The 18,004-nt window shown below is 45.7% G+C and overlaps 1 protein-coding gene across 1 annotated transcript in view; it reads right to left on the reverse strand.

Annotated features, from left to right (window-relative positions):
• LOC145393828 (putative neural-cadherin 2) overlaps positions 1-18,004 on the reverse strand; it is a 330,222-nt gene that overhangs the window by 24,362 nt on the left and 287,856 nt on the right. Inside the window, exons 12-21 of the mRNA XM_080267873.1 lie at positions 15,613-15,788; positions 14,089-14,235; positions 11,622-11,798; positions 10,352-10,751; positions 9,403-9,605; positions 8,203-8,366; positions 5,272-5,440; positions 4,572-4,865; positions 2,452-2,481; positions 2,266-2,352 (exon numbers count right to left, since the gene is read on the reverse strand). Coding sequence (XP_080123999.1) covers positions 2,266-2,352; positions 2,452-2,481; positions 4,572-4,865; positions 5,272-5,440; positions 8,203-8,366; positions 9,403-9,605; positions 10,352-10,751; positions 11,622-11,798; positions 14,089-14,235; positions 15,613-15,788 — 1,847 coding nt within the window. The remainder of the gene's footprint in view (positions 1-2,265; positions 2,353-2,451; positions 2,482-4,571; positions 4,866-5,271; positions 5,441-8,202; positions 8,367-9,402; positions 9,606-10,351; positions 10,752-11,621; positions 11,799-14,088; positions 14,236-15,612; positions 15,789-18,004) is intronic.

Below are 18,004 nucleotides of genomic sequence, written 5' to 3' on the forward strand. Positions count from 1 at the left end.
TGTGGAAAGTTAAAAATGGAATTCAAAGCCACTGGCGATGTCGGTGAGTCTACTGCTCTTCACCTTGAAGCACCGCCAAGAGATTTCAGAAGAGGAACACACCGGCAGCTGATTTAGTTCTGATTGCTTAAAGGGTGCAAGAGACTAGAGAGAAGATTGAGATGTTGAGGGACAGGAATCGAAGCAAAAGGGAGTGAAAGTTAATGCTGATGAAACGAGGGTCAAGGCACGAAGGTGTGAGTAATGTCAGAGCAATGTACGTGGTCCTCTGTTGTATGTAGAGTTAGAAGGAATCCTATCGTGTCTTCAGTGTGTTATGAATGAGTCCATAAATGATGCAGTAATGTAAGAGGTATAAAGAAGGACGTGATAATTTTCAGTGTATTATGCAGGGCTGTCAGGACTGTGGATGAGAGAAGGGAAACTGACGATTAGGGAGACAGCCTGGAGAAGGATTGTTATTCGGGGAGGGGGGGACTGTTACCTGGCCTAATACCTGTGCTGTAATGAGAGGTACATGAAAGAAATTTAGGGAACTGTTGTCTTCCCTATTATAACAGGACTCTCCTCTCTCACCAAGGTCAGTCTCTACAAAAACATGTGTGAGAAGGTGCTATGTTGTACGACACGACAGTGAGAAGACACATGCAGACAAGGACGCAAAGAAATAAGAATGAGGTGGATGAAGAGTCTTGCTGAGTGACAAAACTAAGAGTGTGCCGTGCGGGCAGTTTGTCATAAGAAATATTACAGAAATGACGAGATTTGGTTAACTGAGAGGGTATGGATGTGTCGAGAGTTGGGGCTGGGAAGTTGGCGGTGTGTGTGTGTGTGTGTGTGTGTGTGTGTGTGTGTGTGTGTGTGTGTGTGTGTGTGTGTGTGTGTGTGTGTGTGTGTGTGTGTGTGTGTGTGTGTGTGTGTGTGTGTGTGTGTGTGTGTGTGTGTGTGTGTGTGTGTGTGTGTGTGTGTGTGTGTGTGTGTGTGTGTGTGTGTGTGTGTGTGTGTGTGTGTGTGTGTGTGTGTGTGTGTGTGTGTGTGTGTGTGTGTGTGTGTGTGTGTGTGTGTGTGTGTGTGTGTGTGTGTGTGTGTGTGTGTGTGTGTGTGTGTGTGTGTGTGTGTGTGTGTGTGTGTGTGTGTGTGTGTGTGTGTGTGTGTGTGTGTGTGTGTGTGTGTGTGTGTGTGTGTGTGTGTGTGTGTGTGTGTGTGTGTGTGTGTGTGTGTGTGTGTGTGTGTGTGTGTGTGTGTGTGTGTGTGTGTGTGTGTGTGTGTGTGTGTGTGTGTGTGTGTGTGTGTGTGTGTGTGTGTGTGTGTACAAAGACAAACTAAGCAAGACATGAGGTGAGGTATTGCATGCAGACCTCCAGGGTAAGTGACAGAACAGTACAAGAGTTTAAGATCGTGGAACACAGAGTTGCTAACAAATGAAAACACTTATCTATCTATCCATCTATCTATCTACTTGTCAGTCTATCTATCTGTATCTATATACATCAATCTCTACCTCTATCTATTTATATCTATACGAGTATACATCTATATCTATCTCTATATTTGTTTATACGAGTATACATCAATATCTACCTATAACTAGGTACATATATATATCTATATACATTTATATCTATCTGTCTATCTATTCATCTATCTGTACATCTCTATACATCTATATCTTTCTATCTCTGTCTTTGCTATAGCACATTCACTTTAACTTGGCCCAATTTTTTCTTCTTTTGCAGCTTATTTCACGTAGCTCAGTGGCAGAAAAGATAATAAACGGCTCGACACCTTTTCTATAGCACTTCTTCGTGACTAGCATGATATTATATTGCTAATCTCTTGTTACAGGTCAGCATTCAAGGTGGAGGGATGACAGTTTTAGGCCAAGTTAAAGTGAACGGAGAATAGCATCGTCTTTGGTCCCTACCTGGAGGGGTAATATTTTTTTTACTATCATGTTACCTGGAGATGCGATAGGAAGCGTTAGGAGAAACACACTGAGGTGGTTTGGCCATGTGGAGAGGATGGAGAGCGAGAGGCTGACGAGGAGAGTGTATGTGAGTGAGGTGGAGGGAGGGAGAGGGAGGGGGAGGCCAAGGATGAGATGGAGGGATGGAGTGGAGAGGTATATGAGAGAGGGGGAGTGTAAGCTGGGAGCAGGGCAACGAAATGGCGGGTGACAGGGCGACATGGAGGCGATTTGTTTGTGGCCACCCCTTACGGGATTAAGGCGTCTGGCAATACATAGATAGATAGACAGATAGTTACCTGGAGAGGAAGTACAACTGAAGCCAGGGATGCCATGGATGAGGGGTGGTGGGGGGAGGGGGAGTGGGGGGCAGGGGAGGGGGACAGCTGGCCACTGACACTACCACCACCACCATCACCATCACCACCACCACCACCACCACCACCACCACCACCACTACTCTGGACCATCTGCGCGTCATCCACCACCACACGCAGGTACATCGCCTTCTCCAGCTGAACACAGACATGGCGATACAGGGGAAAGAAAAACATTAAATTTACCCTCAGCAATAAGACCGTATTGAACCATCAGAGCATCATACACAGCCGTATAGATGTACAGTTGGCCACACATACACCTGGTACAGTGTCCGTGTGAAGTGGGAGTGTAGCTACTATTTTGGACGTTCATATATCACGGTTACCTGATCATTTCTTCTATTTGGCACCTGCATTCATTCCTGTCAGTGCCACCAACAATGTATCTATCTATCTATTGCCAGACGCCATAATCCCGTAAGGGGTGGCCACAAACAAATCGCCTATATGTCGCCCTGTCCCCCGCCATTTCATTGCCCTGCTCCCAGCTCACACACCCCTCTCTCATATACCTCTCCACTCCATCCCTCCATCTCATCCTAGGCTTCCCCCTTCCTCTCCCCCCCTCCACCTCACTCACATACACTCTCCTCGTCAGTCTCTTACTCTCCATCCTCTCCACATGGTTGTCAAGTGTACCAAATCCTAGACCACTGATGCACACTGATGCTGTACCAGGTTCGTATGCTGCCAGCTGTACATGGTTTCCCCTCCTGAACACGGCATATCACAATGGAGAGAAAACACACAAGTATTAAATGCGGAAACTTCAGGGCTCTTGTGTTCTTGCCCTTGGTGTGGTGTGGTGTGGTGTAGTGACGTGAGGTGTGGTGTTGTTCGGTGTGGTGTGGTGTTGCAGGGTGATTTTATGTTGTGTGGTGCGAGAGGGTGACACAATGAGCTGCGTGATGTGGTGTGGTGTAGTGTGGTGTGGTGTGGTGTGGTGTTGTGTGGTGTAGTAATGTGAGGTGTGGTGTTGTTCGGTATGGTGTGGTGTGGTGTAGTGGTGTGAGGTGTAGTCTGATAGGATGTGGTTTCACTAAAGTCTCTTAAGCCTCCAGGAGTGAAGCAACTAGTGTCCGAAAATTGTTAGTGAGAGAGACGGACAGCGCCGTTCCAAGAGAGGCTCCTGTATCTAAAAAGAACACGTGATACTGAAAATAATATAACTTCAAAGTCACAGAGCTAAGTCCATTTTTGACAATTCTTTTTTTTTTTTATGTGTCCGACTCTGTACATACGCTTCACATCCCGTTCCCAAGGTCCACTAGTCTTCCTACATGCTACACACCTCCACATGTCACCACTTCGGCGCTGACACCCAACGTCCATACCGAATACACGCTAGGACTGACTCATGCAGGACTGGTGTATTGGTATTTGTGTGTATGAACAAAATAACATTTTTATGTGATTTGGCTCAAGCTTGGCGTATAGGTTAAGGTCAGCCGAGGGAATGACCTACTTTTTTCTTTTTATTTTTGGAACAAGAAGCCAAAGGTCAAGGTCACATAGCAAGGTTCAAATGAACAACTTTAATAAGCCCAAATTTTATGGATGGGTTGAGGATAAGGCAAGAATGAAGGTACTTGAATTTGAGAACAATAAGTTATATGTCAGGGCCACAAGACAAAGGCCACATTTCCTTTGCATCTATTTTACCTGCCAGCACAAGATTAGTGTTATGACAGGTGACATGTATTTCAGCAATGATGAGCAGAAATATTATGTCCGGTGATTAATTGGTAGGATACACGAATCAAAGTGAGGGATTTTCAGTGTATACAAACGTTCAAATATCCAGAGATGATTGAAAACCTTAAAGGTATATTACGCTTGTCGGGGCATTGTGCGGTTTCCTATGCATATATATTTGGCCTTGAGGTGCCGTTGCCTTTGTTAGCTTCGTAAGGATGAGGAGAGAATATGGGATTGGCTGTTGCAAAGAATTTAAGCATTCATATACGTAGATGGAGAGTGAGAGACTGACGACGAGAGTGTATGTGAGTGAGGTGGAGGGGGGACAGGGAGGGGGAGGCCAAGGATGAGACGGAGGGATGGAGTGAAGAGGTATAGTTAGAGGGGGGTGTGAGCTGGGAGCGGGGCAATGAAATGGTGGGGGACAGAGCGCCATGGAGGCGATTTGTTTGTGGCCACCCCTTACAGGATTAAGGCGTCTGGTAATAGATAGATAGATAGGTGGCAAACATAAAGAAGTAACTCACCTTCTGAATACTGAGTGAAAGAAGTCCATGGAGTTTAACAGGGTCCAGGAACTTGCCTCCTGCCTGTCTCACACTCACCCAAACGCACGTAAAGTGAGTGGATGGAGGGGGTGTTGGGGAGGGGAAGACAATGGGGGAGCCTGTCTCAACTGGGGAGGCATCAGGGAAGGTGGGGAGTGGGTGGGGAGACGGGGTGGGGAGGCCGTACACGCTGACGATCTCAACTCTGTCGTCCACTCGCCCCACCACCTCCCTCACCGCCTCCGTCAGGGTGCCCAGACCGCCGCCACCCTCCTGTACAGATTTGATGGGTAATGGATGAATTTCCTGATAATTTCGAAATGTGGTTGATTGGCAATATATCTGTCATTTTAGCAATTTCACACACACACACACACACACACACACACACACACACACACACACACACACACACACACACACACACACAAAACCACAATCCAGCACATACACACACACACACACACACACACACACACACACACACACACACACACACACACACACACACACACACACACACACACGCACACACACACACACACACACACACACACACACACACACACACACACACAAAACCACAACTCAGCACACACACACAAAAACCACAACCCTACACACACACACAGACACAGACACACACACACACACACACACACACACACACTCCACATACACCAGGCGTCCAGTGTGCTGCTAGTGCGGTGGGTGTGGTGGGGGAGAGGGTGATGGGCACAGCGTGGGTAAGGGCCTCGGGGGAGAGATAGCGCACCTCCACCGTCACGTTGGCTGACACGCCCACCTGACCCCACGCCCGATCCGACACCAGGAAATGAAGGTCGTATCTGGGGAAATGAAGGGAGATAAGGCACTATATTAGCAGGTATTTGGTCCCAAAGTTAGATCAGACGACCGGAAATAGGGTCTTATCGAAGGAAATGAGGAGAGGAGAGGAGGAGGATTTAAGAAATGAAGGTCGTATTTGAGGAAATGAGGGGAGATGAGGCACTATATTAGCAGGTATTTCCACTTGCCCCAAAGGTAGATCAGACGACAGGAAATGAGGGTCCTGTCTAAGGAAATGAGGAGAGGAGAGGAGGACTTAAGAAATGGAGGTCGTATCTGGGGAAATGAGGAGAGGTGAAGAAGAGACATCAAAGAGTGGAGGTGGTATCTGGGGAATGAGATGAGAGGAAGAGGACTTGAGAAATGAGGGGAGATGAGCAACGTTAGCAGGCATCCCTATATGGCCTCAAGCTTGATCCGACTCTGGGGAAATGAGCAGAGATAATGACAGTATTAGTAACTTTTTCCATTTGGTGTTAATCTTAATCAGACAACAGGAAATGAAGGTCGTGTCTAGGGAAATATCAGATGAAATGACTCTCTGACCCCACGCTCGATCAGACACCAGGAAATGATGGTTGTATCTTGGGAAGCGAGGAGAGGAGATGAGGAGGGCTTTAGAAATGAAGGTCTTATCTAAGGAAATGAGGAGAGGAGAGGTGAGGAGAGAACATGAGGAAATGCAGGACAAGGAAACGGAAGTCACAGAACCTCTTTCGCAAATCCTGTTGTTATTCTTGTTGTTGCTGCAATACTTGTCTCACCTTCATGTGAACCCAGTGGACTGCTGGCTCTATTTCAACCAGTCACTCCTTGACATCTTCTATCGAGGTTATGCTAAAGGATTATTTATGCTTTGATTGTGCGTTGCATGACGGGTGTTTTGTTATGGGGAGCTGCAAAGAAGTATGAGAATGGATTTGTTTGCGAGTTGTATTTTGCACTGTTATTTTTTGCTGGTATTGTATTGGTATTGTATTTAGTATTGGTATTGTACAGGGAAGGGTCTGGGCAGCTGTACTTGTCTCTCTCTAGGATGGGTAGTTTCTGAGGGGTGGATGTCTGGTGGTGGTTCAAGAAGGGTGCTGTTTTAAGGCTCTGGATGGCTGTGGTGGCTACGTGTTTATGTATGTGTGCTGCTCGTATGTGTTTATGTGTTTGCGAGGTGTGCTGTTCGTATGTGTTTGTGTATGTTTTTGTGAAGCGTGCTGTTGGTATGTGTTTGTGCTCATGACGTGTACTGGTGGTAACCGTTTATGTCTGTGTTTGTGAAATTGGTATGTGTTTATGTTTGTGATGTGTGTTGGTATGTGTCTGCATGTTTGTGATATGTTCTGCTGGTATGAGTATATGTATGTGTTTGTGAAGTGTGCTGTTGGTACGTGTATGTATGTATGTTTGTGGAGTGTGCTGTTTGTATGTGTTTGTGAAGTATGCTGCTGGTATGTGTTGACATGTCTGTGGTGTGTTGGTATGTGTTTCTGTGTCTGTGAAGTGTGTTGGTGTGTGCCTGTGTGTTTGTGAAGTGTGTTGGTGTGTGCCTGTGTGTTTGTGAAGTGTGTTGGTGTGTGTCTGTGTGTTTGTGAAGTGTGTTGGTGTGTGTGTGTGTGTGTTTGTGAAGTGTGTTGGTGTGTGTGTGTGTGTGTTTGTGAAGTGTGTTGGTGTGTGTGTGTGTTTGTGAAGTGTGTGTGTGTGTGTGTTTGTGAAGTGTGTTGGTGTGTGTGTGTGTGTGTGTGTGTGTGTGTGTGTGTGTGTGTGTGTGTGTGTGTGTGTGTGTGTGTGTGTGTGTGTGTGTGTGTGTGTGTGTGTGTGTGTGTGTGTGTGTGTGTGTGTGTGTGTGTGTGGTTGGCATGTACTTACGTGTTTGTGAAGTGTGTTGTTGGCATGAACTTACGTGTTTGTGAAGTGTGTTGTTGGCATGTACTTACGTGTTTGTGAAGTGTGTTGTTGGCATGTACTTACGTGTTTGTGAAGTGTAGTATTGAGTAGAAGAGAAAGGTTAAGTTAGGCTGTTGTTTGTTTATTGTTACTTTCTCATGAAGCTACAGGCGTGGGATGGGTGCAGCTGAAGCAATGAATTAGGTGCCTCTCATATAAGACCATTTTTGGGGGTTATTTATGTTTCTCAGCGTAGAGCATCTGCATTTGTAATAGGTGGACGTGTATCTCGATCTCCTTCTACAGTGTGTGTGTGTGTGTGTGTGTGTGTGTGTGTGTGTGTGTGTGTGTGTGTGTGTGTGTGTATACTGTATCAGTAGTGTAAGGAGAGAGTCTGGTCTTCCTGCACTTAGACTTTATCATTTATCTGCAGCCACCTCCCAATTTCCTATTCAGGTTCAACTCTTCATATTCTTTTACCTTCTTCCTGTAATAAGTATCTTTCCTACAGTTTTTTCAACCTTAAATTAGCCCAGATTTTCGTCCTTTTCCAGCTTTTTTAACTTCGAGTAATGGTAAATAAAGAAAATCCTATGGCTCTCCATCCCTTCCATAGCACTTCTTCGTTACTAGCACCATATTGTAGTTAATCTATTGCTACAACTGTGCACTCACGATGGAGAGATGATAATTTTAGGCCAAGTTAATATAGAAAGAGTATAGTATTCTCCTAGATTCCCATTTCCTGTGTGTTCGTTACCAGCATCATATTCAAGTGTTCATCTATTGCTACAACTGTGCACTAAAAGATAAGATATTTTTAGGCCAAGTTAAAGTAAAAAGAGTATAGTTTTCTCTTTGATTTTCATTTCTGGTGTCTTACCTCCTCTCTCTCAGCTGTGTGGATGCATAAATCTCCCCACTGGCTGTGTTAAGGGAGAAATGGGGATGGGGAGAGCCAGCCCACTCAAACGTCTTATCGTCAAGGTCCCAGTCGTCAGGGTCCTCCACATACACCCTCCCTAGCGCCACCTCCACGCCGCCACCCTGAGACAAAGGTAGAAAGTGCTAAGTATTTTTCGTAAATTATCATAACACAAACGGCACAACACAAGGGTATTAAGCACTATTTTTTTTATCCGAAGATGATCATAGCAATCCAAACATTAGAACAATTATAGTCACGGCGCACGACTCTGAGGTTGTTATTATCGTGCCCTGGCAAACCACCAATTGAAAAGTGCGTCTGATTTCGTGTATAATATGAGACGCATGTGATTCGTGTGTAATATGTTCGTGTATAATAATATTCGTGTATAACATAATCGTGCTTAATAATATGATTCGTGTATAATATGATACGAAATTGGACGCACTTTTGAATGGTAGGTTGCCAGGGTACGATAATGACAACCTCAGAGTAGTGCGCCGCGACTATAGTGAGCATTTGTTGCAGAAAATGATCCTTCACATATACTCTAATGCCACCTCTACTCCACCACTCTGAGCTGGGAATATTAAATACAACTCTCTGAAGTAAGGATATTAAGTTCTAATTCTAGTCTTCGAAAACGATTCAGACAGAAAGATATGAAAATAAACACTTACAAGAGAAATAATTATCTGGTATATCCCTAAAAGACTGCCCAGTTCAAAAATATGAGGTAGGATAGATGCAGTATTAGTTTGATTTAAAGGATAATATGGAAAAACTGCGGGAAAAAGAAGTCTATGAAGACATATATGGGAAAGACTGAGAGAAGAATAAAGAGTCTGAGAGATGATATTGCTGCGAAGGACTAATCTTGAAGTAGCGACAGACTATGCCGATGTGAGAGCTGATGTGAGATAAACCATGAATCACACTTGCATTTGTGACAGAAGCTATTTGACGATGGATGATGATGATTAGGAGGATGTTGATGATGATGATGATGATGAGGAGGAGGAGGAGAAGGAGGAGGAAGAGGATGTTGTTGATGATGATGACAGTGATGATGATGAAAGCAAGCACAGTAATTAGTCATAATGCAGGCACTAACAAAAATATGAATTACAAGAACAAATGTTACGTGTGGTGCACCTGAGTCTTCCAGAGATGCACCGTCTTTGCGCCTGGCTTCATGGGGTTGTCATTTACATCGTCAATGATAACAGTGATGGTGTGTGTGGCAGCCAGTCCCCCGGCATCACCCACCACCACCTCTACTGTCAGTTGTCTGTGTTCCTCTCGGTCGACTGCCTTCACTGACCACACCTCTGCCCCACCACGACCGCTATCTAGACCTACCAAGAAAGAACAACACGTAGGATTAATCTTTGCCCACCTTCTGTACATCCAACAGCAGTTTCCACTGTTTCATGTTTCCACTGCTCCTCTCGGCCACCACAATCTGTCCCACCTCGACCCCTGTCCAAACCTGTCAGGGTAGAACAACACTTAGGATTAATGACTGTCTCCCTTCACCACCATGTCTCTGTTCAGCTGCTAGGATCCTCTCTGCCAATGACATTAAGAGACGACATCTTCTCAAAACCACGACCACTGTCCTCTGCCATCAGCTGCGTCTTCCACTTCGTCAGCTGCCTAAGACCACACCTCCACACGCCCATTGTCTACACCTGCCATGGAAAAAAAGATTGGAAATAATGTCTGTTTTCTAAGTTGCACGTAAACTCCATGGTATATTGCACACGATTAGCAACCAACATAACATCATTCGTAAGTTTCAGATGTCAAATACTCTACCCCTTACCATTTATTATCACCTTAGCCCCTCTGTCATTAAATCTAGAGCAATATTTCTCTCTCTCTCTCTCTCTCTCTCTCTCTCTCTCTCTCCCCGCTGCAAAATTACAAATTAAGTGAAATCATGATAGGTAGGGTTAGGTCAGGCTTAAGTTTGTTTAGATTAGCCTATATTAAGTTAGATTCGGCTAGGAGTTTGTATTTTTGGTTGTTAGATCACTACAACATCAAATATACTGTGGACAATAAGGATATATAAGAACAATACAGGTACAACACTAACCATGATGGTAGTTGAGTGAGAGGGTGTGGGTGACGAGGGCTGGGTTGGAGGCAGCCAAGGAGAATGAAAAGGGCGGTCCGTGTCCCAGCTGCCACAGGTCATCGTCCGTGGCTGTCAGTACGCCCAGTAACTTTGCTGACTCTCCTTCAGTGACGTGTAGGAGGGTGGGCGGGCGTAGGCGGGGTGGGCAGTCGTTCACATCACTCACTGTTATGGTGAGGGTGGCCGTGGAGGACAAGGGGGGGCGACCATCATCAACGGCGATTATCCTAGCCACTCCCACCTCCCCTCCTTCCGCCTCTCTGTCTAAGGTCCGCCACAGACGCACATTTCCTCCAGCTTCCACTTTCAAGGCGCCCCACCCGCCCACCACATGGTAGGTCACCTTCTGCTGTCCCATCTGCAGGAGTCACAATTACACAAAGCTGCAAGATTAATGATGTAATTGGGATAATATATGTTCGTGCGAATTCGAAGTAATCCTAACCTACTGGAACAACATGGTAATATGACTGAATATTTACAAGGATATTTTGTGGAAATAGAATGCCTATCTATCTATCTATCTATCAATATCTACACATTCACACTATTCATTTTGGGGTCATGAATGTAACAACTGATTCAAAAGGTGAGTCCATCTAAGGAACCTCCCCTGCATGTAAACACTTTAGAACACATTTAGGGATTATTTCTGCGTCCCCTTTAATCCACACCTCAAGTGGATTGTTTAAGGGACAGAATAAGAGGATAAAAACCAAAAATACATCACTGAAATGAGGGGGTTAAGTGTGGTGACCTGCCCTGATAATTACGATCTCGATGGGAAGTAACATGATACTGACAGTTCTTTGCATTCCTCTTCTCAATCAGGTGACGAATGTTAAAGCTTAGTTTCCCACCTCCAGACGATTCAGTTCAGCTTAGGAAAGCGTTCTTGCCATGAAGGGGTAAATAAAAGCATATTCTGATTTCCAACGCAAAAGCTCTCTCATCTGAATAACATCATTCGTAAGCAACAAGAATATAGAGTTTAATCGCGGACAAAACTACTGATACACCTAATTACAGTATATAGACTAAACAGTGACTTTGGATACACATGAATGTGATCTTTCGAGCCAAACAAACTTTTCAGAACACTTGGCAAATTTCTGATCTACGACAGACTTGAAGCAACATTCTCGTCAATAACTCCTCAACCATTAGCTGAGAGAATTACCAGCGACCTGATGCAACCTAACCTGACCTAATCTGACCTATGACCTACCATATCGGGGTCACTGGCGGGCAGTGAGGCGATGAGAGTGCCTGGTGGGGCGTCCTCGGCGACGGTGATGTGGGTGTGCGGGGTGGTGAAGGTGGGCGGGTTGTCGTTCACATCTCGCAGCATCACCTCCACCCACCCTGTGTCTGTATGTCTGGCGTCACTCCACCCACCGCGGCCCTGGGGTGGAGGGGGGTGGGGAGGGAGGGGGAGAGAGGGTGGTGTTAGTGTGTGTATTGTTTTGTGAGAGAGATTAGGTCCAGTGACTGCAAGAGAAGGGATTTATTTACTCCACAAGCATATAAATAAATCCTCTCTCACTCTCTCTCTCTCTCACACACACACACACACACACACATATATACTGCCGCTATCCCTGCATCACCCCCTTTCATTACACACACACTCTCTCTCTCTCTCTCTCTCTCTCTCTCTCTCTCTCCCTCTCTCTCTCTCTCTCTCTCTCTCTCTCACACACACACACACACACACACACACACACACACACACACACAGATACCGCCGCTATCCCTGCATCACCCCCTTTCATTACATTCTCTCTCTCTCTCTCTCTCTCTCTCTCTCTCTGCCCATAAACAATTTAATAACACGAGTTTTGTGTACATTTCCCCCATATTAAATTTTCACCAGCAATGAAACGGTCTATGTTAAAAATTAATGTTTTTTTTTTTTCTAATGCAAATATTTGGGGGAAAGTTGGCTGTATGAACGATGATTTGGTTGGAGTTAGAGAGAGAGAGAGAGAGAGAGAGGAGAGCACGTAATGAAGTACGAATACTGAGTTAGGATATTTGCCTCTCTCTCTCTCTCTCTCTCTCTCCTCTGTCAGACCTGCCTACCCCACCAAGCTGCCTCCCTGCCTTACCTGCCTACCTTTCCCCCTCACCTTTCTGCCCTGCCTTACCCTGTCTCCGTACCGTGAATCACACTCCCCTGCTTTACGCCTTCCCTACCCCCTACTACCCTCCTCCTCTCGTCCCCTTATCCCCGTCCCCTGCCATGTCCTATTTGTCACTAACTGTATTTTTTTAATGCAAGGAAGAAGGAACCAAAGGCCAGACGCCAGCAATATTGTTCCCTCCAAGAAAAAAGTTTCATTCATTCATTCATTCATTCATCATCCAATCCTACACTGCCCCATGAGAAGCGTAGGAGCCCGGGGCTAGGCAAGTGGGTCAAGACATTTAAGATGAGAGTGACCAGCCTCACTCATCCCTGAGTGACATTACGTGAGCAATAAACCCCAACCACACCTTGGATATAAACCTTCACCGGCTCAATCCGATTGGAGCTCCGTAATTACCCACTAAACCACCAGACGCCAAAATTTGGTTATATGGTTACCACCCAGCGTAGCAAATGGTTTCCTGGTGCACAGGAAACCATTTGGCTTGTCACTCAGTGTAGAGTCACCCACAGGCAGAAGGACAAGGAAAGAATGAAGGAAAGAAAGACAGAAAAGGATGGAAGGAAAGAAGGATGGAGGAGAGGAAAGGGCAGATACCCGAGAGCAGCATTACATCGAGTGAGTGGATGGTGAGCGCCCCCACCTACCACAAAAGGTAAAAACAAAATAACTGAGAGCCAAATTCAAGATCCGTTCATTTCGAGATGCCTGGACACACTGGGTTTTAAAAACTGGAGGTCATAGGCAATAGGAAATATAGATAAAGACAGTTCCAGAGTTGACCTGTTGCATACATGAAGGACTGGGAGTAATGGTTAACTCCTGCATCAGACAGTCGGACAGAAAAGGGATGAAAGTTTGCTGCCAAATGGGTGCGAAATTTTAACTCCTTGCGGTGTTCCTTGTCCTGTCTTTTAACCCCTTCTGCCTCTCGTTCCCCCCCTCCTCCTCTGCCTCTCGTCTCCCCCCCCTCCCCTGCCATACCCTGCCTGTACCCAACGCCCACAACCAGACTTCTTTGTATTTTGCCTCTTCCATCTTTCCTTTTTTACCCTCTGCCTTCCCTCTGCCTACCCTTCCAAGAACCTGCCTCAAACCAAAACCCATGTACTGTGCCTTATCCTGCCATACTTCTCCTCTGCCTTCCCTCCTGCTTACCCTGCCACCCCTGCCTTACTCTACCCGTGACCTGCATTATAGGCAAACCGAACCTCCTTACACTGTGCCTGATCCTGCCATACCTCCCCTCTTCCGCCTCCCTGCCTACTCTGCCGCCTCCCTGCCTACACTGCCGCCTCCCTGCCTACTCTGCCGTCCCTGCCAATGATCAGAATCTTAAACAATGAAACCAATGAGCAGTATTTGTCCTGCCTCATTTCCCCTCTACCTTCACCTGATTAGCCTGACACCCCTGCCTACCCTGCCATCCCAGCCACCCACTGCCTACACTGCTATCCCTGCCTTCCCCCTGCCTACCCTGCCACCCCAGCCTTCCACCTGCCTGCCCTGTCACCCCTGCCTACCCTGCCACCCCTGCCTTACCCTGTCGGTGACCTGCACCATGAAGCGGAAGCCCCTGCGCTGCGCCTCGTCCTCATAGTCCAGGGTGGTGCGCGCATGGAGCTGGCCCACCGCCCCCTGTGTGCGCACTGCGAAGTACTGCCACCCCCACCCGCTGCCCTCCACCACCTGACAGATAGATGGATAGATAGATAGCTGGGTGGGTGAGTGGGTAAGTATGTAGATTGATAGATAGAGAGATAGGTAGATAGGCAGATAGCTGGGTGGGTGGGTTAGTATGTAGCATGATAGATAGATAGATAGATAGGTAGACAATGATAATATAGATAGATGAATGGGTGGGTGGGTAAGTAGGTAGGTAGGTAGGTAGGTAGGTAGGTAGGTAGGTAGAGAGAGAGAGAGAGAGAGAGAGAGAGAGAGAGAGAGAAGCATTGTGATCTTGAACAGAGCACTGAGAGAATCAAGTCTGTACAATAATGGGAAAAATATTAACTCACTGAACAAAATCTTTTCTGATATCCTAATTAGAATAACAGAATGCGTCTATGAAAAGTGAGAGACTGACGAGGAGAGTATATGTGAGTGAGGTGGAGGGGGGAAGGGGGAGGAGGAAGCCAAGGATGAGATGGGGGGATGGAGTGGAGAGGTATATGAGGGAGGGGGGTGTGAGCTGGGAGCAGGGCAGTGAAATGGCGGGGGACAGGGCGACGTGGAGGCGATTTGTTTGTGGTCACCCCGTATGGGATTAAGGCGTCTGGCAAGAGATAGATAGATAAATAATCTATGAAAAGCAAAAAGAAAATATAAGGAAGATTTACTATAGTTCTTTCTCCTTAACTTGGCCCAGATTTTCGTCCTTTTGCAACTTACTTCACACAGCTCAGTGGCAGAGAAAAGCGATGCTACGGCTCTACCTTTCCATGGCACTTCTTCGTGACTAGCATCATATCCTTAAGTTAGCCTACTGCCACAACTACTCAGCATTCAAGATGGAGAGATGGCAATTTTAGGCCAAGCTGCTCCCCCCTTCCCCCCCCTCTCTCTCTCTCTTTCCAGGTGACTCTACCCTGATCTGGTGGTTTAGTGTGTTAAGGCGCTCCAGTCGGGTAGTGCCTGGATGGGTTCCATTTGAGGGGTGATTGGGGTTTATTGCTCGCATAATGCCACTCAAGGGCGTGTGAGGCTGGTCACCATTGCCTTATATGTCGGGAATATGTATCCTAGCTCCAGGTCCCTATACTCCAGTTTATATGGGTCAAAATTGGATTGATGAGAAAGTAAAAAGAGTATGTCTATCTATCTATCTATCTATCTGTTCCCAGACACCTCAATCCTGCAAAGGGTGGTCACATACAAATCGCCTCCACGTCGCCCTGTCCCCCGCCATTTCGTTGCCCTGCAGAGTATGTGAGTCCTCTAATTTCCTTTATAAATATATCTTTGTGGTAATCTACTGCCACAACTCAAGAGTCAAGATGGAGGGACGGCAATGTTAGGCCAAGTCAGAGTGAACAGCGTACTGGCATCCTCACTACTCCAACCTACCCTATAAAAGAAGTAGTTGGAGGTGTCGTGGTCGGTGGTGGAGATGTCTAGGAGGGTGTGGTTGGAGGGGGCGTCGCTCCCCCAGGTCTCGTCCACCTCCACGTGCCACAAGTGTCGCGTGAGGCGGGGCGAGTTGTCGTTCACATCCGCCAGACGCACCACCACCGTCCCCGTCCCTGTGTGGCGACGACAGGCCAGGTGTTTGATTTACGGCTACACTTAGTACTACTGCTCTAAATACTACTACTACTACTACTATTACTACGACAACTACTATTACTGCTACGACTACTACTACTACTACTACTACGACAACTACTATTACTGCTACGACTACTACTACTACTACTACTACGACAACTACTATTACTGCTACGACTACTACTACTACTACTACGACAACTACTATTACTGCTACGACTATTGCTACTACTACTACTACGACAACTACTATTACTTCAACGACTACTACTACTACTACTACTACTACGACAACTACTATTACTGCAACGACTACTACTGCTACTACTACTACTACGACAACTACTATTACTGCAACGACTACTACTGCTACTACTACTACTACGACAACTACTATTACTGCAACGACTACTACTACTACTACTACAACTATTACTGCAACGACTACTACTACTACTACTACTACGAGTACTACTACTACTGCTACTACCATTACTACTACTACTACCACTACTACTACTACTACTGCTACCACTACTACTCCCACTACTACTGATCCTCGGCCGCTGCTGCTACTGCTACTACAACTAATAATAATAATAATAATAATGCTACTACTATTCTGCTCCCACTTAGTTTTCTGGTACATTTACTACTACAAAGGGTGCATTCACAATCTTTCCCTTTATATCTTACACATGCAAAACCTTCCATAACCTCTCCCTCTTTACCTTGTCATATCATTTTCTAGACCTATAAATGGCACAAAAACCCTACATTTCCTTTCACAAGCTTTCAAAACTATCATTCCCATTGTAGACCCACACACACACACCCACTTTTAAAGCCTCTACTCACCACTCCTGATATATTCCTTTCTCTCTATCATTCTTGCATATCCATTTCCTACTACAATTTACTGACTCAAATCAACCTTCCATTCTGCTGTTAAAGTCCCTGTCATTCAAGCTTTTCAGAATTTTAGTGGTGGAGGGATGCAAGCAGACAGTTCAGAGGAGCAATGACCATTGAAGTAGCGATAGAAAAGAGATAAAGATGCCACGGCGCGGCGATGAGACAAAGGTTAAAGGGAGCCAGTAAGAAGAGGAGAGTTAATGAGACGAAAAGCTTTTGACACCACCTTGAAGAGCTGTATATGGGAAGCTTCTCCACACATGAGAGTTATACTCTACACAGGGGCGAATAAAACCCGTGTATAAAGTCAACAACTGTGCAGGGGTAAAGAAGGTACGGAGTTGGCTTAGCACACCTAATCTCTTGGAAGCAGATTTTACAAGAGAGGTAATATATATATTTTTTTTATGCTAGGAAGAAGGAACCAAAGGCCACGTGCCGGAAATACTGTTCCTTCCAAGAGAAAAACAAAATAAATAAAAGCTAAATCCCGAGAGAATCAAACCCCAGGTATGTTTAAAGATGATGCAGGACTGAGCTGGATAGTTAAAAATTAGAGGGTACTCCTGGGGTAGATTTTGTCGGGTTGATAGATGTAAGAACTATATTTATCTATCTTTCTCACAGTTTTTTAAATTTCTCTCAACGCATTCCCTTCTTCCCTCATCTGATCCCCTTTGAACCCTAGCCAGGTCTCTCCTTCCTCCTTTGCCCTTTCAACCTCTGAATTCCACCAAGCTGCACTGCGAAACCTTACCATCTCCGTCTGAAGAATATTTACAACTGGCGAAATGCAATGAGAACCCCATCTCTACTACTGTGTGTTTCATATGGTTCGATTTTTCCGCTGTATATTCCTCAGACTTTGGGAAGATAGTTGTTTCTCTCGTCACACTGTCCAACCAACCACTTCCAATACTCGTATGTACTCTACGGAATTTTCCAGCCCCATTTCACTAACTATACCTTACTACCTTTACCTGCAACTGATTTACCACAGCCCTGTTTTCCAGCTTCTCCTCTTTCAGCCTTTCATAACACTTCTAACTCTTTACCTTCCACGTTCCTCTCAATTTTTACCTTGCATACCACAGTCATAGGATGAGATATAGCCCTTAGTTCTCTCACTGCCATCACGCCAATAGTTTTCAAAGTTGCAAAAAATCGCATGCAAGTTGCAGTAATGACCTGTGTAAGACGTCACCAGATGCATTAATTTTAAGCATAAGAATTCCTCCCACAGCACACTATCTGTAAAATGGAAACTGCCTTGTCC

This window comes from Coenobita brevimanus, chromosome 25 (genome assembly GCF_032717465.1).
Source record: "Coenobita brevimanus isolate Jiangsu-jjx chromosome 25, ASM3271746v2, whole genome shotgun sequence".
Lineage (NCBI taxonomy): Eukaryota > Metazoa > Arthropoda > Malacostraca > Decapoda > Coenobitidae > Coenobita > Coenobita brevimanus.